Source organism: Malania oleifera, chromosome 9, assembly GCF_029873635.1.
Source record: "Malania oleifera isolate guangnan ecotype guangnan chromosome 9, ASM2987363v1, whole genome shotgun sequence".
Lineage (NCBI taxonomy): Eukaryota > Viridiplantae > Streptophyta > Magnoliopsida > Santalales > Ximeniaceae > Malania > Malania oleifera.
In genome coordinates, this window is record NC_080425.1 from 8693611 (window position 1) to 8715677 (window position 22067).

Genomic DNA, 22067 nt, shown 5'->3' on the forward strand with positions numbered 1-22067 from the left:
ATATTAAATTGTACTGAAGTTTGTCCAAATTCACCCATATCCAAATCCAAGGCCCAAAATCCATGCTTCCAAACGCAGCTTTCATATATTCTGTCTTCCCCCACCCCTCTTATTTTAAAACCTCTAGATTTGAAAGCCTTTCTCCATAATTCTAACTTAAATTCTAGCCTACCTCTTGTTTTATCAACCAAAACAATATCATTTGCAAACAACATTCACCTTGGCACCTCATTTTGGTTATTTGTAGTAAGTTCATCCATGACTAAGCAAAAAGATAAGAACTCAAATCAGTCCTTCGATATACCCCTATTGTGATTGGAAATTCCCTAGAGTTGTGACGCTAGTCATTACTCTATTATGAGTATCCTTAATGATATCTATATACCTACTATGTATTTTCTTTTTCTCTAGAACCCACAACTTTCCTAGCTACCCTGTTTAGGCTTTCTCTAGGTCACTTAAAACCATGTGGAAGTCCCTGATCTCTTTCCTAAACTTTTCCATTAATCTTGTTAATAAATATATCTTTTGTGGTTGATTTCTTGGGCAAAAAAACCAAGCTGATTCTGTAAAATCTTTGTCTCGAGCCTTAGCGTTTGTCTAGTTACCCTTTCACAAAGTTCCATTATATGACTAATAAGTTTAATTTTATTATAGTTATTACAATTTAAATAACTCCTTTATTTTTGTATATAGATGTTAAAGTATTTTTCCTCCATTTTTTAAGCATTTTTAGTCCTTATAATTGTGTCAAATAAGTTAGTTAACCATAAAATTCTATTATCACCTAGGCATTTCCACACTTTAATTAGGATGTCATCTTGTTTCCTTTGCCATATTTCATCTTCTTCAATGCAAATTTAATTCCATTGGCTCTAATTTTGCAAATGAATATCAAATTTTTAGACTTTTCCTTGTTTGCCAATTCGAAGTTTAAGTCTTCTAATTGGTTTTCATTAAATCTCTACTATTAATTAGGGGAAGCCTAGGCAGTTTTCAGTCATATTTTTTCTTTAGTCATCTTTCAAAAAATGCCCTCAATTTACAAGTTATCTTATAATTATAATATTTACAAATCATGGATACATAATTAATTTAATAAATTATTATTTTTTTGAAATAAAATCAAATCTTTAGAACTTCCCATTATTTTCTTAACTCCCCGTTATCCCTTAAAAAATAGTAAATTTGAAAATGTGAGGCATAGACGTTGTGTGCCCACAACTAGTAGCTTACTAAAATAAGTTCGCTATCTTTCTTTTGTATCTTCTTCTTTAACTAAAAACACTATCATCCTCAATTTTTTTTTATTTTATCCATTTAGCATTAACTAGATTTACTCTTTTCTTTCTCTAGCTCTAGCAAGTTTATATATGCCTTTCCCCCCTTCTTTTGTATCTACTCTAGTATATAAATTATTATATGCTCTATGTTTAACTTCAATAACAACTTTTTTTTTTTTACATATTCTCTTTCTTCTTTGTACTTTTCAAAGATTTTCATGTTTCTTCATTTATGTGAGGTCTCAAAACACCTTTTTGTCCTAACACCTTTTTTGAATTACTTGATCCGACCACTAGCTCTCTCTCTGCTAGTCATGAATCTTCCTTTAGATTCACCTAAAACCTCTTTTGCTCTCTTTTTAGTAGAACTGGCCATCTTACTCCAAAGAATGTTTGTGTCTATATCTCATATTGTTGAGTCACTGTCTCCTTTTATCATTTTGTTGTTAAACTATATTTTATGTTCTCCCTTCAGTTTCATCACCTAGTTCTCTTACATTGTTCTATGGTACGCTTTCTCATCCATTTTTTAATGCATGCATCTAGCACAAAAAGCTCTAATGTTGTGTAGTTAAACTTTTTCCTAGAATAAATTTACAATCCTTACATTCTAAAAAATTTATATAACATTATTTTATCCACTCTTGAAAGTTATTGTGTCATTCTTTGTTCTTAAAACAAGTATTCATTGTTATAAGATCATGACATAGCGAAGTCTAAGATCATATTATCACCTACTGGCCTCATTTTTATCTCCATATTGATGTTCTCCGTGTTCCCTGTTATTACCTTTGTTTACTTCTCTAATGTGACGATTCAAATATGCTCCTATGGATATTTTCTCAGTCTTTGATATCCCTTGTATGCTTATTTTTTTTTTGATAACAAAAGAAGATGTATTAGATGAAAAGAAGAGAAGTTACAACGAGAACAAAAACTCCATCAAATAAAGAAAAAAAAAAGAAAAAAATAAAAAATAAAAATGAAAAATGAAATTAAACAATATGAGCCAAGCAACCCCCTTTTCAAACTCTTCTTCCATCATAGTTTACCGAGATCTTCAAATTCGCTAATGCCCTTTGTCCCTTCCTCTTTCGACTTTTACCACCATCCATGCACACTTCATTTCCTCCAATGTCGGTCAAATTTAAATCCATTTTATTCAAAAGATTTTTAGCTTCTAAGTCCTTAGGAATCCCCACCACAGATGTAGGCAAAATCCCATCCCTACTTACATAACTTGTTCACCAACACATCGTTATCAAAGTTAGAAACTCCCTCCTTATCCCTTGTATTCATATCTTCCCAAAATTGCCTTTTAAGGTTTTCCACTAAGCCTATTTATGGAGCATATGCACTAATGTTCATGTCCTCCGTGTATCTCCTTATAACCTTTGTTGTCCTTCCAATGTGATCATTCAAATCTACTCCTATGAATATTCTTTTCATCCTTGATATCCCTTGTATATCTTCCCAAAATTGTCTTTTAAGGTTTTCCACTAAGGCTGTATGCACTAATGACATTTGTTATCTCGTTCTAAGAGCATTTTGATTTAATGATTCTATCTCTTACTCTTTTAACATCTACATCATTGTCTTTTAGGTTGTTGACTACAAATCATTCATACTCCATTATTATGTTTTTCTTTCACATTGTACCAAAGTTAAATCCATATTTTTTAATTTCTATAGCTTTCTCTCCTACGCACTTAGTTTCTTGAAGGTACAACAACAACAAGCCTTAAGTCCCACTAAATGGGGTCGGCTATCTGAATTCTTTTCCGCCAATTCACCTAATCGAGAGCATTTTCCTCTATTAGATTAAAGGCTATTAAATCCTCCCTCAATATCTCATTCCAAGTTATTTTAGGCCTACCCCCCTCCTTTCAAATCAGAAACAATAACTAACTCACTCCTCCTCATAGGTGCTGTACTAGTTTTGCATTTCAAATGCCCAAACCATCTAAGCCACCCCTCGCTTATCTTGTCTTCAACTGGTTCTATGCCTAAATTATTGCGCATATGCTTGTTTCTTACTTTATCTTTTAATGTTATACCACTCATACGCCTTAACATTCACATTTTAGAAACTTTTACTTTTTGTGCATGTTGTTTCTTAGTTACCCAACGTTTTGAACCATAAAGCATAGTCGACCTTATAGCTGTATTGAAGAACTTTCCTTTTAATTGTAAGGATATTCTATGATCACACAACACAATTGGCGCACTCCTCCATTTTACCCAACCTGTTTTAATTCTAGGTACTACATCTTCAATTTCCGCTTCTGCTTGTATAATATATCCATGATATCTAAATCTATTAGTGCTATTAATCTCTTGATTATCAAGTTTAATCTTTCCTCCCCTGCTACTGAAATTATATGTCTTATTCCTACTTATCCTAAACCCTTTGGACTTTAATGTGACTCTCCAAAGTTATAGCTTAGATTCCACTTAGATTCCACTCTGCTCCTACTATCATCAATCAACTCAATATCATCTGCAAACAACATATACCAAGGGATCTCATTTTGGATATTCCTAGTAAGTTCGTCAATCACTAAAGTAAAAAGATAAGGACTCAAAGCAGAACCTTGATGTGCACCTATTGTGATTGGAAAATCTCTAGATTCCCCTTCTATAATCCTAATGCTTCACTACTCTATCATACATATCTTTATTCCTTAATGACCTTATATTAACCTGTTAAATGATGCATAGGGCTATAATTATTGTCAAGTTTTTTAATTTACCAAGCCCATGACTGCTCAAAATGTTTGAGTCTGAATTTAAGATATTGACTGCTTTAACTCCTTTATGACACTTAAGGTGAGCCTATGCATTGTGTGGAAGTGTTAATGAGTCGGGTAATTGATTAAGAATGACTTATTTAGAATAACAGAAACTAGGATCTTGGAGCTCGTGGAGGGTCTTACTTTTTCTTTTCAAACAATTAAAAACTTCCACATGTTTTGTTTGGGGATTAGGATCTTTTTTTTTTGGGGGGGGGGGGGGCTAAACCCATATCACTGCTTTAACAATATATTTTTATAGATAAAAGTAATGCTTAATCCAATGCTGTATAAAGTTAATAATGTAATGATTAAATAAAATTCACAAATTTGAGGTAAATTGACAGTTTGTCGCAAAATGGAGATATCAGAACTGCAACTTCGTAATTAAAAGAAAGTTAAAAAAAAAAAAGAAAAGCATGGACAGAATAGCATACATTCTTACGAAGAAAAACAAAAATAAACATAAAGGGAAGCTAGAGCCTGGAAGACCTCTAATTGCCCATCGAAATTCAAATGGGTTACAAATATTATGTGGTGGTTTATTTTCAATTTAGGTTTTTTTTTTGTTCCTCTCCTGCAAATGGCGGAAAAGCATTCATATAGCCAACCTCACCTAGTGGGACTAAGGCTTGGTTTTGTTGTTGTTGTTGCTGCAATTGTGCTGTGGAAGGATCTGTTTGATTACCATGTTTTAAGACTTGGAATAGATTGGCCCTGCCAGTTCAACTGGGTCAGGCCTGAACCGGTCACTTACAGGCCCAGGTGATGTCATGAAATTGGAAATGGGATGAAGAGGGCTCAACTGGCTCAGGAGAGTCGGCCTAACAGGCAGATCAGATGAGCTGGCTGGTGACCCAGGCTTTCATAAAAAGGCATTATAGTTCTGTTGTCAATGAGGATAAAACACAAGACCTCATCGAGGTTAAAGAGAAGTCTTATGAATACAACCATTTTGACATCTACGTTCTTTAATTGAGCAAGCAATATTTATAAGCAGCTTATTCCACATCTATATAGACATGTATGCATACACACAAGCATACTTACGTATAATTATATATAGATTTAATCAAATTCTAAATAACTATGCCTTAAATCAATTCTTCTGTAGTTTTATTGAATTCCCTATGTTAATCTTATTTAATATTTATGAATTAATCAAAACATGAACTTGTTTACCCTGAAGTAGATTTTAGTTGAATCAAATCCTTTATCTCTAGTATTTCATACTTATTTGGCTCCTAAGAAGAACTATTACTATAATCATCATCGTCATTAAACCACCTTTGTAGAATGTTACCTTGATGTCACTGGTTTGACCACCGGTTTGACTCACCGATCCAACTGGTTCTACCAATCCGATGGCTTTTTCTGGGTTGGTCATGGGTCCAGGTTCTAAAACAATGTTGATTACAATCAACTTGTCTTAAGTAGCAGAAGTGTTAAAGTGGCAGACAAGTTCTTATCCTGCATTATATGCATTTTCTGGTTTGATCTTGTGTAGCTTTTGCTTATATCGTATCTACGACTTCTTCAGGGGAAATATGGTGGATGCCTTCAGAATGCATATAATGCAAACAAAAGAACTGGGTACATGTCCTGTGCGGCAGATTGGGGGTTGCTCTTTCTTTTACATGAGAATAAGCAATGTTTACATTGTGATTGTTGTCAGCAGCAATGCTAATGTAGCTTGCGCATTCAAGTTTGTTGTTGAGGTACTGAATTATTTCTTCCTTCCTTCCTTCTTCTTCCTCTCTCTCTCTCTCTCTCTCTCTCTCTCTTATTTTTTTTAATTTTTAAATATATAAATGCTTCTTGGTATATCTTTAATTCTTTCATTTTCATATATTCATCATTGCAAAGTGAAACTTTCCAAATTGTTGGTCAAAAGTCTTTGTACTGCTATATTAGATTTTCTTAAATATTTTTGTAGATGCGGACTAATTTATTAGATTATTCAACTATCATGAGCAAGGATTAAGAAAAGAAAAAAAGATGTACCAAAATGAAAAATATTGGATTTGATGGCACTCAATTTATTAGACGATATTGCCCAAGATTGCCTGCAATGGCTCAAGAGATTTCATGTAGCTTACCTTAGTGGGATTTAAGGCTTAGTTGTTGTACTAGTTGTTATAAACATGAAAATGATTATTACAAACTTCAAAATTGCTGATTCACGGCCCTTGTGGGAGTTTCGTACTGACCCGGTGTACCATCCTGGCTACATTTTCTGCTTTTGCTTAAGAATTATTTATGCCTTTGTTGGTATGCCGAAGCATTCCATCGAAGACACCATACATGCCTATATGTTAATTTTAGATAATCTCTGTTGTGATTGCACACCAGTCATCCAGTTTACAATTGTGTTTCAAGTGCAAAACTATTTTTCTAGTTACCTGTTTTTCTTTTTTAGCACTTCTGCAGATTTGCCCGCTTGAAACTATAGTATTTTCATGTTGTTCTATGGTCATTCTCAATTTCTTCATTCTTTCTCAGCATTTAAGGGCTTATTTGGTACTATTTTTGTTCTTGTTTTCATTGCAAGACATTGGTGAAAAGAATTAGGACAATACTTTTGTTTATGTTGCTAGATTTATGGTTTTGTTGTCAGTTTTCAGCTGTTTTAGAAAATTTAAAAAATTTAAAAACCAGAATTTATGTTTTTTTTGTTGTTGTTATTTTTCAACTTATTGCTAAGTATTTTAATATCGAAAATTCACTTGTCTGTTAAATCATTCATTTTTATAAAAAAATTTAATTAAAATTAAAATAAAAAGATCATGTGCATTTAGAATATAATTAAAATAAAAAATTTCATACAAATTTTAAAAATTGAAAACAAAAATAATAACTTCATGAAAGAATTTTTTTATCATTTTTCAATTGTCATGTACAATAGGATTGTTTTTGGAGCACTAAAAAATGAGTTTTGAAATGTAATAAATGAATAAATAATTAGGTAGAGATTTGTCATTCTGGAGAGCTTTGGACTTTCTGAAACTTGAAGGATGCCTTTTTCCCCAAAAAGCACCTTAGAGGAAGAAACGAGGTCTATGGATCTCTTGAAGGCTTGGTCAGGCCTTTTGGTTGAAAGCTTGGTCAAGCCTTTTGGTTGAAAGCTTGGTCAAGCCTTTTGGTTGAAAAATTTTATGGTTTGTCAACCCTTTTGGTTGAAAGATTCCCTTGTTTAAGAAATATGACAATCTTATTTCTTTAGGGAGGAAGTTACTGGATAATGCAAGCCCATGTTCCTAAGCTGCAATTGTTGTCTCTACCATGTCATTAGATTTTGCTGTTCTGACTTCTGATTCAAAAGTTGGGAGGGCTTCTGGTTCTTGTTATAGAAATGAGTTGGCTTCTGTTGTAGAATTGCACTTTATATGTCGAGGCTGTATTCAGCTGCATTAGTCATGCATTAATGCAGATTTTTCATTACTCGTCCACATGCTTTTAGAAAATTGTACTGTGCTTCATTCTGATTGTCTGAGGCAGGCAATGGGCTATGGGTGACCTGTTCAATATATCCTTCTTAGTTCTTTTAAATTTTATCAATATTTTAAAGGCAGACTGTATTGGATTGTCATTGTTGCCGAACTACATGGTCGATACTGTGAGTACTAGACATACCTACTTATGATAAAAATGATGTGCTTTTATACTTGGAAGGGTGGTAATGTTTCTGATCATGCCTTAATGGATAGGCTTGGAGTCCAAACAATGGAAAATTTTACTAATCCAAACGTTATCCCTTAGTTTGCATCTATATATTACCAAACAGATCTCATTCTATATGTCAAACCAATGGAAGCTTACTTTGCGGCAGTACCCTTCCCAAAGGAAGCCAGCCCATGATATATGTGCATCAATTAGTGCATCTCCTGTTCCTACATTTGAAGAGAGGATTTTCACCAACGCATTCATGATTATGTTAAGATGCCTCTTCTGTGGCAAAATAATAAATAACAAGAAGAAAGCATACAACAGAAAGAATCAGGACAATTTAGCAAAATGAAGGAATGTTGGTGCTCTCAAATCTACTGCAACGGGAGACTTCAAATCCAAGGAGGGAGAAAGAAAGCCCATCGAGTAGCTCTCATAGTCTCATATATGAAGGGTTTAATGAATCTGCAATTGAACTTGAAGAACTCAAGAAAATGATGGATGTCTTGATGCAAATAGGTGTAGAAATAGAACAAGGGATTGAGAAATAAAGACTGAGATTTCAGGATAGTGTTTTAGCAACGTTTCTTGATTCAAATAACCACTGAATCCTCTGAATAATAACAGATTACCGCTATTTCTTTGTACAACAAAAAATAGGGCAGTTTTTTTCGCACAACAGCAGGTTAATCCTCAGACTAGTACCTATTTTGGCACTGTTTCAGAACTGTAACAGTGGCTTTCTGCTAGCCTCACATGCCTTTAGCAGGGATGGAGGGATTGGTAGGCACTGCAGGGTCATCTCCTCAAACCTAAGCCTCCAAATATTCAAACCCTAGCTGGTCTGAACCTGAGCTCATCTCAAAGATAAATGCCAAAAACTTCCTGGAAAAGTGGCCGAAGACTATAATTTATACTAGCCCTGAAGCTACTAAGAGAAGCCAACTCCTATTTTGCTCATAACCCCCTCTAAAAGCCACTTATCTTCTGAAGCCTCACTAAAGATAAATCCCATCACAAAATTACACCCTGAATGTTACAAAAAAAAACCCCCAAAGCTAATTTGACCAAAATGAACCCCAAATTTCTGGAATTGCAGAAATACCCTTAGCACTTATAAATAGCAACACTTGATATTATAAGCAGAAAATAAAATAAAGACTGCTGATTGCATCATGTGTCAATGCTGGAATCTGAGCCAAAACAATTTGAATTCGGGAAAGAGTGTTGAGGAAGAGGAAGTTGTCAATGGTAATCCATCTATGGATGACACATTTGTAGGATTTAAATTTTAAAATCGAAGACATGAGCAGGAGCTGCAGGACTGCATGCAGTGTTCATTATTCTCAACAAATTATTTAAGTGTGCCATAAGCAACTTTTCCTGCATGCATTCATGTTATAGCTTTGAAGCCTGCAGACTGTAATTGTAATCTACAAGCCTACTTGATTACTTGGTCCTCGATCATTTAAATATTTAAAATTCAAGGTTGACTTCAGGGAGAATGATGTAGGATGTAAGTCCAGCTGAACAGCCCAAGCTTAGGAATTGTGAGAAACATTTGAAAATTTTATTGTAGATTCTTGTAATTTTTATTTCTAGATTATTGAAATTTTTATTTTTAGTTTTTTCAGATATGGTCTGGTATCTTTTTAATTTTAGGCCACATTTAAATTTAGGAAACTAGTGGCTAGAGTTTTTTACTTGAGCCCCTAATATATTAGTACCATACTACGATCAATATCTAATGTGAAGGATATTATTGAGATTGGATGAATGTGAATTGTTCGGGTTACCTGTCTTTGTAAGGACATTGGTCCTGCATCAGATTTAATCTGTATATATGTATATCTATGTTCCCCCTGTTGTCAATAATTTATCTTCAAATATATTCTTATCACTACAAGGAAAAAAAAAATGAAGGGACAAATTATATATTTGTCTATGTTCCCCAGTAGTCAGTAATTTATCTTCAAATATATTCTTATCACTACAAAGAAAAAAAATGAAGGGGACAAATAATTTGTCTTGTATGCTGGCTGACATCTGTTTTATTTGCTTTGTAGGCTGTTGCATTGTTCAAGTCTTATTTTGGTGGGGCATTTGATGAAGATGCCATCCGTAATAATTTTGTTTTGATCTATGAGCTGTTAGATGGTATGTACTAGTAAAGAATTATTTGTTCCAAGAGAATTCTTAAGATCCAATGGAGTACTCTTTCCATCTCTGTGGTTATTTGCAGTTTTATTTTGTTTTCCTTTTCAATAAATATAGTTGCATGCAGTTGTATGCTGTTGCTTGTGATATTGTGATTCATTGTGCTAGGACTTCTGCAGTGTGCCTCGAGTTACCATTTCATCTGTACTTAAGGCACTCACAAGATTTAATGTGAAGTGGAAGATGTAATTCTTCTCTATCTCCATCAACTCCTCAAATGGTTGTGGTGGTTCTGCTCTTCTATGTCTGTGCTTATCTGCAGTTGTGTTTTGTTTTCCTTTTCCAATAGATATAGTGGCATGCCATTGTATGCTGTTGCATGTTTTATTAATCATTATGGTTGGACTTCTGCATGGTATTATGAGTTGCTTTTTCATCTCTACTTAATTCCAAGATCTAATGTGAAGTGGAAAATAGCCCTTATCCTGCTCTATCTACGTGAACTCCTTTTTCAGCTGTTGTAGTTGCTTCGCTTATGTTACACAATGTTTGGAGCGTGGAGTTCAAGCATTGGACTTGGAATTATGTGAAATTTGACAAAACTCTATACAATTGTGTATTACATTTGTCCAAATCCATACAAGCAGCCTCCACCACCCCTCCCAACCCCCCAACAAAACACACACACCCCAAAGGCACTACCTTGATGCTTCCAAAAACAACGTTTTTGCTTTCATCATCTGTGACATAGGTGACTCTTCTTATAGATTTTTGTACATAAACTTATTGAGATTATAGTTGAAGGTTTATACAGAAGTTTCTTTTGAAGACTAGTATTTCTTTTTCTTCAATTATGATTCTTTGTTTGGTGTTGAAATAGGGTACATGAATTTTGTGCGTTGGCTATTAAATGTGATTCCTCTTTGCTAAGCACATCTGAAGGCGTAATGATAATTTTGGTAGTGCTGCTCAATGTTTTTGACAATAAAGGGAGCCTCTGATATGAGCAGTCATAAAGGTGAAGTTCGATAGGAAAATAAATTTATTAAGAAAGAAAAGTAGAATACAGAAAAAGGGGAAAACGATGCCATCGAACTGAAAAGGTAAAATTACAAAAGAGCTGTCTCCAACCCCTTTGAAAATTGTTTGTACATATATGACCAGAATAAAAGCTATAGCCCAAAGTGAAGCTGGCTCAAGTTCAATTAATTTGAATATTTCTTTATTTGATCATTGAAAGTAAAGAAATAATAGGGTTGCTTTGGATGATGAAAACTATTAAAATCGTTATGTTGCATTGTATTAGCTTTAGTTGTATTGAGTTGTTAAAATGTGTACATGTTCTTATCTGTTGATATGAAGAGGATGAGATCCCATTAATGTCGAAATTTTGGTATGGTTCTTATTTTGAGTTTATGCAAACCAAAAAAGAAATTTTTGAGACGGTGGTACCCCATTATGGATTGTGCCACTGCATGCATATTTTTCTTCTCTTTTAATTGTTCTGTTTTTGTTTGTGTTGGAATCTCTAACATGCTCACACTTTGCACATGCACATGAGCGCACACGCACACACACACCACTAAGCCCCTTTATCGTGTATATTTTTAAAACCTTTTTTAGGTTCAATTGCTATTTTAATGTTAAAGATTTGTATGCATTCAAATTGCAGAAATTATGGACTTTGGTTACCCTCAAAATCTTTCTCCAGAAATTTTGAAGCTTTACATTACTCAGGAAGGAGTACGCTCACCCTTCTCATCCAAGGTTAGAAGTATACTGATGTTAGTTATCTAACGACCTTGTAATTTTTAAATATGATGCTTGTGGCAGTTCCCTGAGAGGCTAGGACTCTGCTTTGCAATACTTGAGTTGATGAGCTTATGAAAATTGAAGATTTTATTTGTTCTTTCTTGTGAATATGATATTGAATATTTACTGTGTGATTACTTCTGCCATGTAAAAAATAAAATAGCCTGCAGATAAACCAGTACCCAATGCCACGTTACAAGTTACAGGCGCTGTTGGCTGGCGGAGAGAAGGTCTTGTTTATAAAAAGAATGAGGTGATAAGAGTTTCCTTCTCTTCTGTGTGAATGCATTATGGGAAAAGGCTATTCTGCTGGATTTGAATATTCCTTTGTTACACGTTTGTTACAGGTGTTTTTGGATATTGTGGAAAGTGTTAATCTTCTTATGTCCTCCAAAGGTGGGTAATGGTTCTTTAAAGTGATTATACATTTTTCTCTGTTTGGGTGCTAATGAATGTATTGGTGATTGTAGGTAGTGTTCTGCGCTGTGACGTAACTGGGAAGATTCTTATGAAGTGCTTCCTCTCTGGAATGCCTGATTTGAAGTTGGGTTTAAATGATAAGATTGGGCTTGAAAAAGAGTCACAAGTCAAATCTCGTCCCACAAAAAGGTACTGCCTGAAGTCTGAAGGCATACTTTATTCTTCCCTGTTTTTTAGCTTAATATTGCTGTTTCTTTCAAATTGTTAAGTTTTTCTTTTGTGCCTTTGACTGTCAAAAAGTTTTTTGCTATATTGATGTGGTAGCAGGATCAAGGAATCACAGCCAATAGAGAATTTGGGAGATATAGAGGAGAGAACGGTAGTGAACAGAACAGCAGTGCAGGTGCTGCCCAGGGAAAGAGGAGAGGGGAGGGGAAGAAGAGGAGAGAAGGAGAAGAGCGGAGGAGATGCAATTGGGCGAAGAAAACACTCTCTTCTCAATTCTAGTTCATCAAAAACCAACTCTTACATGGCTTTAATACCCTATTTATAAGAAAGTCTAAATTATAAGAATTACACATCCCCTAAAGATACATGAAATTGCAAATAAACCCCTAAATGTACATATATTACAAACAGAACCCCTAGTAAACATAAGCCTAATTAATTACTCCTAAATAATTGCTCCTAGTAAACATGAGCCTAAATATATTGGAATCTGATAAAATTCCTTTGTACAATTTTCCTTAATCAGCCTCCAACGAGTGTCCCTTCATTGCCTTGCTTCTTGTTCTACATTGAATCTCCTCCAGTTGAAATATTGGAGGATCAAAGTAGGAAGCAATGAACTTGTACTCTTCAAAACCCAGTGCACATGTGATGTGAGAAACTTTTTTCCTTCTGTAGCACCAAAGAAAGAGAAGAGCTTAGTTGAAAATCAGAATCAGTGGACATATTGGGAATGTCTTCAAGCACATGCATGCCCTTTCTTGTGGAGTTTGGGTTAGATAGAGGAGAGAAGGGTAAAGAACAGAAACAGCAGTCCAGGTACTGCCCAGATAAATAGAGGAAAGGGGAGGGGAAGAAGAAGAAGGGAGAAGAAGAGAGGAAGGAGATACAGTTGGGGAAAGAACACACATTCACTTCTCAATTTGAGTTCATAAAAAATCAACTCTTATATGAATTGCATACCCTATTTATAAGAAAGCCTAAATTACAAGAATTATTGAAGCCCCAAAAGCTACATGAAATTGCCAATGAACCCCTAATAATCACATATATCACAAACAAACTCTCAAATGAACATATGCCTAATTAATTACTCTTAAATCTATTGGACTGAAACCCAATAATTCCTTTATACAATTCTCCTTGATCAGCCTCCAACAAGGGTCCATCCATTGTCCTACTTGTTATACATCATGAAATTAAATGAAAGCTTGTTTGATTTACATAATTCATAGGGAACTTAACAATCTGACATCGGGCCCAGCTTGTTTTGATTTTTTCTCCTTGTGTTAATGGACATAACCTTGTGAATGCTAATTCTGTTTCCACAGTGAACTACAATTTGATTTTTTCTGAAGTTGTAAAAGGGTTATATAATGAGTTAATGACTTCTAAAATCATATGCTACATCATATGTTAAACCTTTTTCACTTAGCTGCTATTCTATAAATGATAAGAACTCTGTGTTGGGAGCTGGGAGTTGCCTATGTTGCCTCATCTGAAAGACTTGACCATGGTCAAGTACAATGATAACCCAATTTCCATTGTTAGTTACATCAAGTGGGGAAATGGGTTTCAGCACTTTGTATGGAGCTTTCTCTTTTCTTCTTCCATTACCTTGAGGGGAAGATGAGTTCAACACTTTGTTTTAGGGTTTTCTGTAGGGTAAACTCTGTCTGAAATGAGGTGCCCTAGCTCTCCAAGCAAAGAAAACAGAGGCCTAGGATTAATCCTTTGTTTTTAGGGAAAAAATCCAAGTTTCTAGCTCCCAGGAAATTAATTTATTCTCACATTTGACCCTTTTTGATTCAAGATGGAAAGTCCATTCAAGCCTGGGGGCCTTAGGTTCGAAGGCTTTCGTTGATGCCATGAGTGTGCTGCAGCAGCATACAGGATGGGGTGCAAGCCTAATACTGTTCCTATTTTTTGGTGATTTTCAAATGGAACAGTTGAAAAGGGCAAACAGAGGTTTTTGACCTAAATTCTATATATTTTTTCATATTTTGGTTCCCAAATTACCATTCAGTGAATATTAGTTCTGCTTTATTAGATTTGACTAGTAAAGGACAATACCTTGGACAGCATTTGGGGAAGAATATTTGCCCCTCATCAGGCTTACGGATTGATGGTTGAAGAGTTTAATTTTTTGGTATATTGGGAATAGTAATTTGTATATGCATTCTGTGTCAGATTTAGTTGATTTTTGGCTTGAAAATTAGTTTTTTTTTTTCATGCACGGTTTGGCACTCCTTGGTGCCCTTTCTCTAGTAACACATTTTTGATCTACTGATTAAGGAGAACAAAAACTTCTGTCATCAAACTCACTCTAGATTTCACCATCTTAGCTTAATGCCTGTTGTAATTTTGTTTTGAAAATTTCTCAGTACTCAGAAGATATTTTTTTTGTAATTGATTGCTTGCATGTGCGTGCATGTGTGTTTGCATTCTACAATGAGACAATATTGGATTTGCATTTATCTGCAAGGGCTGCAGCAAATGAAGTGTGATTTCCTGTTTTTGTTTTTGCAGTATACTGAATGTTATGATTTTGTTTTTTGAAAGATAGATTACATTTTCTAAATGATTATATTAAGAATGGAAGATAAGCGCTTTATATGTACTTATATCTTTGAATTGCTATCTTTTACAGTGGTAAAACTATTGAGCTCGACGATGTTACGTTTCATCAGTGTGTAAATTTGACAAGGTTTAATTCAGAAAAGACCGTCAGTTTTGTGCCTCCCGATGGGGAATTTGAATTGATGAAGTAAGCTTAAACTCTTTCAATGATCTGCTCCTTGCTTTCCTTACTGGTGCATCATATGGTTACAAAAAGTTATGACACATTGATTCTGATTTCTGGGTAATGGTAAAGTGTTGCTTGGATACGTACATGAGAGGCCAAAACACATTGTTATACATTCTTATGTTCTATTTTTTTAGCCTGATTTTCAAACATTGTATAGGGTTGTGCTACCATGCGTTTTCATTTCTGAGGATTCTGTATTCATAGTTGTCCAAAGAGTGCTTTGGTTGTTTTGTGGTCCCAGAATATGATTTTTTTCCTGACACATTTTCCTTCATTATTATATATAATTGTGTTAACCATAGGTATCGTATCACCGAGGGTGTAAATCTTCCATTCCGCGTATTGCCAACAATTAAAGAATTGGGACGAACACGCATGGAAGTAAACGTCAAGGTGTGTGATTCGCATTTTGAGATGATGCGAGGAGTACTTATTATTGGTTAAAGCTTATGTAATTGATCTTAATGTTCAGGTAAAGAGTGTTTTTGGTGCAAAAATGTTTGCACTTGGTGTAGTGATCAAGATTCCAGTGCCGAAACAAACTGCCAAAACAAGTTTCCAAGTTACATCGGGTCGGGCGAAGTATAATGCGGCTATAGATTGCTTAGTCTGGAAGTGAGTATTTTGCAGTTTACTTTAGCTTTTCAATGTTTCTGTTTTAATTTGAATGTGATAACCTGGAAATAGGTAGTTGGCTTCTGTCTTATTATTGGAATTTGAATGTGCAGGAAAAGAGTCTTGTTGGATTTTCTTCTTCTTCTTCATTTGCATGCACACAAGAAAGCACAGAGAGTCCAACAAAAAAGTGTGAATTTTATGATTTTTAAATGATTTTACGGAGGCCTGAAGTGTTCAAATTATTAATTATGACAAAAAAGCAGATAAAATATAACTCAAATAGAGACCAAACAAAAGTCAATTTTTATGATTTTACTAACACCAGAAGTCTTCAAATTACTATATTACAACAAAAAGTGAAATTATCAATCTTTTCTCTCATAAGTAAACAGTTAAGTGTATGTATGATTTGCTCTCTTAGGTACAAACCATGCAATAGTAATTGCATGTAAAAAAGGACATGTAAAACTCAAAATTAAAAACTTGTCCATTCATTTGTAATGTACATTTTATTTTGTTTCTCATTTTCTTTAATAACCAAACTTGAAAAAGTGGTTTCTTTTGTGTTTCCTTTCCTTGATGTCTTCCAAGTTCCAAATAGGGCCCAAAGTTCCATGGTTTTACCTGTTCAATAAATGGCCGTGTTAAATATTTATATATATAATTCTCCACATTGATTATATTTTGTTTCTATAAGCCTGAAAATGTCATTATTAATGTTAACAATGTGTATTAAATGTGTTGCCATGCATAATGGGGCATATTGATTGACTTGTAAATTTTTGTTAAATATCCAGTCACTGATGTCTTTTTAGTATATTTGTATCTGTAAGTGGATGTATGTGAACAGCACCAATTAGCTATGGAATATTATAAATTAAATTAAATGGTCCTCAGTTTTAATTAAAATGATATCAATTAATATTGACTTACCTTGCGGTGGTATATAAGCATTCGCTTACCTCAAGAATTCCTAAGAAGGTGCTAGTGCACCTTTCCTTGAGAATATGCTGTTGGATTAATTTAAAAAACTACTGATTTTTGGGAATTAACAGGTATGACAGCAATTGCATGTAAAAGGGGAAATATGCAAGACATTTAAGTTCCCAGATCATCTATTAAAACCTTCCCCTTTTGAAAATACCTCCCTAGCATTTCCCTGGTAGTCCTGGTAAATTGCTCTTAGAGGCTGTTGCTAGTTTGGACAACATGATATGTTGGTATGTTATATTTTTTCAAAATGTGGCTGCAATTTGCTTTATTTTTGGAAGCATCTATTAACTTGCTATTTTAGACGTTTACTTTATGTTCAGTTCCCCTCTGTTCCTTCTGTAGTTTGTGCGGGTGGATTTGAATTATCTAATATAATTTGTACTTTATAGGATAAGAAAATTTCCTGGGCAAACTGAACCAACCATGAGTGCAGATATTGAGTTGATTTCCACAATGGCAGAAAAGAAGTCATGGACTAGACCACCCATTCAAATGGAATTTCAGGTGACAAGTCAATTTTTGTCAGTCATTAATTCATTTGACTTTGTTTTTTCTTCAAATTTATGGAAACGCATGGAGTGCATTACTATTGGAATTGTTAATGTTAGAAGACAACCAACTTTTGAGGGTGCTAAAATTCAGTTGCCTACCTCTCCAATCATGTGCATATTATAATGCTGCCATAAGGTCCCATGAAACTTTGTGTTCATGCTTTCATGGAGGCTGGTTTTAAATGGGTCCTTAATAAAAAAATTAATTTCTTTAATAGCTAAGTTGGAATATATGAAAATTATCATTTCTTATATAGTTACAACAGCAGGAGAATTTTAAATGACTTAATGGGAATGAAACAATGTCCTTGCTTATTTATTTTGTTGATAGGAAATCAAATTCCTTTGTATTAAGCTTTTTTGTTTAATGATCATGCATTGTATAGGTCAACCATACAGCGCAATGTCTGTATGACTCTGCTTGTGTTTAATGTTTATGCACTAAATAGGGCGACCGGCCAGGCAAATTTCATATGGATGTGGTTTTGGTTGTTTGAACTAGAACTAGAAAATAATATTACTTATGCCCTGTATGGATGTGGGTTTTGATTGACTGAATTATAACTAGAAAGTAATATTGCTTATGCTTCCATTGATGTCTCCCATTTTTAGCAAGAATTTTGTTTTTATCTTTAGTTGGCAATCTGTCTGTCTTGTTCGTGGTCCAGTTGCTGTTAAATACTTTGTTCAGTTTGTTGTCTTTTGCTTAGTGTATCCTGCATTCAAACTTTTTGTTATTTGCTGTTAGAAAGATTACGAATGAAATCTCTGTAACTCGGGTATAATTTTTTCAACTGTTCTTTTGTTCAATTTTAACTGAACTTTTTCTCTATTTTTCAAAGTTGTCCATATAAATGCTGTGATGAAGCATTTATTAGCCTTTGAACTTCCTTAATCCTCCATGACTTAACGAGTTATCCCCTTGCAACTCTGTGGTATAAAAAATAAAAAAAAAATCTGCCAGCTATGCGCATAATACTATATATATATATATTTATTTTCGCAAAGCTGCACCCAAGCTTGATGAAAAGAAAGATTGCGACTATCAAAGACATTGTAAAATTTTGTCAGATCATTATGATCAAATATTTTTTCTTGAAAAGATAATATTAAGTGTTATTATGATCATTAGATATCTACATGTTGTATGTGTGGTATATTCATTCTTAAGAAGGATAAAAACATATCTGTTGAGATTCTGTTTTTGCAGGTGCCTATGTTCACAGCATCTGGTTTACGCGTCCGTTTTCTGAAGGTATTTGTTCAGACTAATCAATCTCCTTTATTCTACCATTACAAAAGTTTACCTGTTAAATATGCATCTTTTACCTTCACAAATTCCTGCAGGTCTGGGAGAAGAGTGGATACAATACAGTTGAGTGGGTCCGCTATATTACCAAAGCTGGCTCATATGAGATTAGGTGCTAGAAACACAAGGGTGCTGCTGCTGTTGTACTTCTTTGAGGCCTTGTTGGGTGGATGTGGGAACATTTGCGGGCTATTATAGCTGGGTTGAGAGGAATTACTGCGTAAGTTTTCCCTGTCAATGCGGTGAAGTAGACCTGCATTATACTTGGAACTATGCAGCGCACGTTCCGAATTTCTTGTGTTGTTGAGACAGTTGCCATTTATCATGGGCAAGTCCTGTCAATATTATTATTTGGAGTGGAAATGTGGGTTGATCTTGTATTGTAAAGGCTAGTCCTTTGTTATAGTGTGTGCATTTATTTTTTATTTTTTTATTTTTCTAACAATGAATTTTCTCTTGCATTTTGCCAGAGCTACGTTTGTTGTTTCGACGTATTTGTCGCTGAGAAAGATTGCCATTTGTCCTTAGTTTGCTTTTAACATATCGAATGTGGACAGTGATATGAGGCAGTTGTAGTTGGGCACTGCAGCATAGAATGGCACTGAGTGATATACTTGTAGACATTGCTGGGACTTCAAAATGTGCAAGAACTGCAAAAAACCTCAATCTGGACTCCTTTCTTCAGTGCCCTTGAAATCTTTGTTTCCTTGCCTGTTTTTTGCTAACCAAGTGAAGCTCTGTGTACTGTTTTGCATGTAAACTGAGCAAATTGTGCATTACGAATTTTTTACTGTTTTGAAAGGTAAAAACAACTAAGGCCTGCATTACAAGCGATTGAATCTGGGCAGTTGTTTTGGTTCAAGTTTTGAGGCTATGAGATCAGTTTTTGAATTGCCGAGCCCTTTAAGTCTTCGATGAATGATAAAGCCTTGGATTTGACTTGGGGAAAGGAGTAAAGCGAGGTTTACTTGAATTTGATTTGTTGAGCTGGGTCTTCCAAGTATTGGATGAATCAATATTACGTTGGGCTTGGGATTTGGTTTGTGGAATGACATATAGTGAGGTTTAGTTGAATTTGAGTTGTTGAGCTTGGTCCTTCACGTCTTGGGTGAATAGCTGATACAAATTTATCTTGTTTTGTTTGCAGAATGGAATAAGTGAATGTAGTAATTATTATTTAGAAATATAGTTATGCATAGTAAAATCTCAACATTAGGGTTATGGCTGGCTCAGTGTGTCTGTTGTGAGAACGAAATAGCTATTATTTAGAAATATAATTATTTACATAATAAGATCTTAACACTAAGGTCACAGAGTAATAAAATAAGAATTTATTCACAAAAATGCGTTATTTGTTATCCTGAAGGCAAACCAAGGGGAGGAAAAGAAAAGACACTAATTGGTTGAACATAATAATTAAGATTCGGAGCAATGGTAAGACATAAAATTGAAATATAGTTGTGACTAAACTATCAAGTGAGAATATCAAAATATGAAAGAGAAATTTTGACATTTTCTCTCATTGAAGTAAGATGCAAGTTGAGAGATTTGAGAGAGGTTAAGGTACTATTAGGCAACATGGACTTTGGGATTTGAATTTGTATTTGTGTTGATTTGAAAGAAATTCGGTGCTTTTTATATTAGGTGTTGGCTCAATCCATAGAAATCTAAATCCAATGCTTGAAATTCATGCTCACAAACACAACTCATGGTAGAAAGCTTAGGCAATATCTTAGCAAATATATATCTAATGTTTCTTTGGGCTTAGAGATCCCATATAGAGACCTTAGGGTCAATTGAGTATTTTTTTTGCCTGCTAGAATGTGCCAAGCACTCTGATTGCTTGACCTATCGAAAGGTCAATCGAACTATCTAACTATTTTCTAATTATTAAGACAATTTGTACAGGTCAACTAACCTATCAATTGATCTAGTCGACTTTTTAACCTTTCTGCCAAGATCTGTTGACACATATTTCGGAACACTCTATCTATTATAACAATCTACCTATTATATGTTGGTAGACTTATCTTCATGATAGTAGATCCCTTTGCACTTTGTATGAGGCAGCTGATTTTTGCCTTATTTTAAATTCATTTTAAACCTAAACCCATTTTTAATAAAATTGAGGTTTAAAATAACTTTTCTTTGTGCTTTAAGGTGATAAAAAAGCATGGAGTTGAAACAAACAAACTTACAAATTAGAAGAATAATTACACAAAAAGATAACATTTGAAAATTTTGTTCTCTTAATGTTCTAACTCTAATAACTTAAAAATTTATGGGATCACAACTCAAATTAAAACCACTAGTCCAAGAAATTTGTTATTATGAAAATTTATAAAATAAAACCTTAGGTTTGTCAATATTCCCCATTTTGATAACAAGTGTTGGCAGTCATTTTTTATCCAATAAAACAAAGACTAAGTTGAATATATGAAAATTAGGTCAAAAATACAAAAAGAAAGGAAAACGGCATGAGGCGGCCCTTTTCCCACCATTGCTGTTTGGTGCCCCAAATAGGCGGTTAACAGACTCATTTAGGCAGTAGACCGACGTCGGCAAATTTTGAATTTTCATGTTGTCTTCTTGTGATTGGCCGGGAAATTTGGGCATGCAATGTATCTTAAAACGGCCACATGTCAAGTAATGACATTGATAGTTGGTGGTTGGTAGTTAATGGTAGCTAATTTTGAATTTGAATTTTCAAAATTTAAATTTAAAGGGGTGTTTTCCTTCCATTCCATTGGAGGTTTATAAAAGGACTTTTTGAGAAAGAAATAAGGGCATGTCCAAGTGGAGGTAAAGAAAAGAATTTCTAAGTATTTTGTGGGGTTAAGTAGGGAATTTGATTGAAAGAAAGAAAGAGACAAGTTCATCTCTCATCCATTGTCTTGGGTTGTTTGGAGAGTGAGTTTAATAGAGAGGGTCCGCCACTTGATTTATAAAAGTATTTTCTTTAACGAGGTTAGTGCCTAACCCTTCTCTTGGTTTATTTTTACATTTTTTATAATTTTTGTATGTTGAGGCATATTGATGTTTTATGAATGCTTATGTCCAAATGTTTCATGTTTTCATCATTAATCATGTCAATAATTGCATATTTAGGATGCTTCTACTTTAATTTCGTGAAAAAAAAAATGTTTGAAAGCCAAAAAAATGTGTTTTAAAAAATTGGCTTGTAGGTGATTGATCTACTCATTTAGGTAGTCAGAACCACCCTCTGTTAGATTTGAAAATGTAACCATTGGGCTATTAAGTGGTTGATCACTCCCTGTAAGTGGTCAATGCCTCCCTGCAAATGGTTGATCGCCACATTCTGAGAGTACAAATTTTGCATTTTTAATGATTTTCTCCGGTATTCCAAATGTTTTTGAGTCTTTACAGTCAGTAGAATGTAGTTGCTTGAATTTGAATGATGATTTGCTA

General features: G+C 34.2%; 1 protein-coding gene across 2 annotated transcripts in view; it reads left to right on the plus strand.

The window, feature by feature from the left end:
* The window catches only part of LOC131163900 (AP-2 complex subunit mu), a 32271-nt gene extending 13106 nt beyond the window's left edge, over positions 1-19165 (plus strand). The window contains exons 2-14 of one of the 2 annotated variants that reach the window (XR_009139170.1): positions 5616-5793; positions 9808-9898; positions 11571-11665; positions 11874-11963; positions 12058-12106; positions 12181-12319; positions 15009-15125; positions 15470-15560; positions 15640-15782; positions 17168-17282; positions 18540-18584; positions 18677-18858; positions 19109-19165. Coding sequence is in view for 1 of the 2 variants with exons in the window: in XM_058120720.1 (XP_057976703.1) it covers positions 5616-5793; positions 9808-9898; positions 11571-11665; positions 11874-11963; positions 12058-12106; positions 12181-12319; positions 15009-15125; positions 15470-15560; positions 15640-15782; positions 17168-17282; positions 18540-18584; positions 18677-18757 (1234 nt within the window). In the remaining variant the exon portion in view is untranslated. Of the gene's footprint in view, positions 1-5615; positions 5794-9807; positions 9899-11570; positions 11666-11873; positions 11964-12057; positions 12107-12180; positions 12320-15008; positions 15126-15469; positions 15561-15639; positions 15783-17167; positions 17283-18539; positions 18585-18676 lie in introns of both variants that reach the window. The other variant, XM_058120720.1, reaches the window with a different exon arrangement.
* The last annotated feature ends 2902 nt before the right edge of the window (positions 19166-22067 follow it).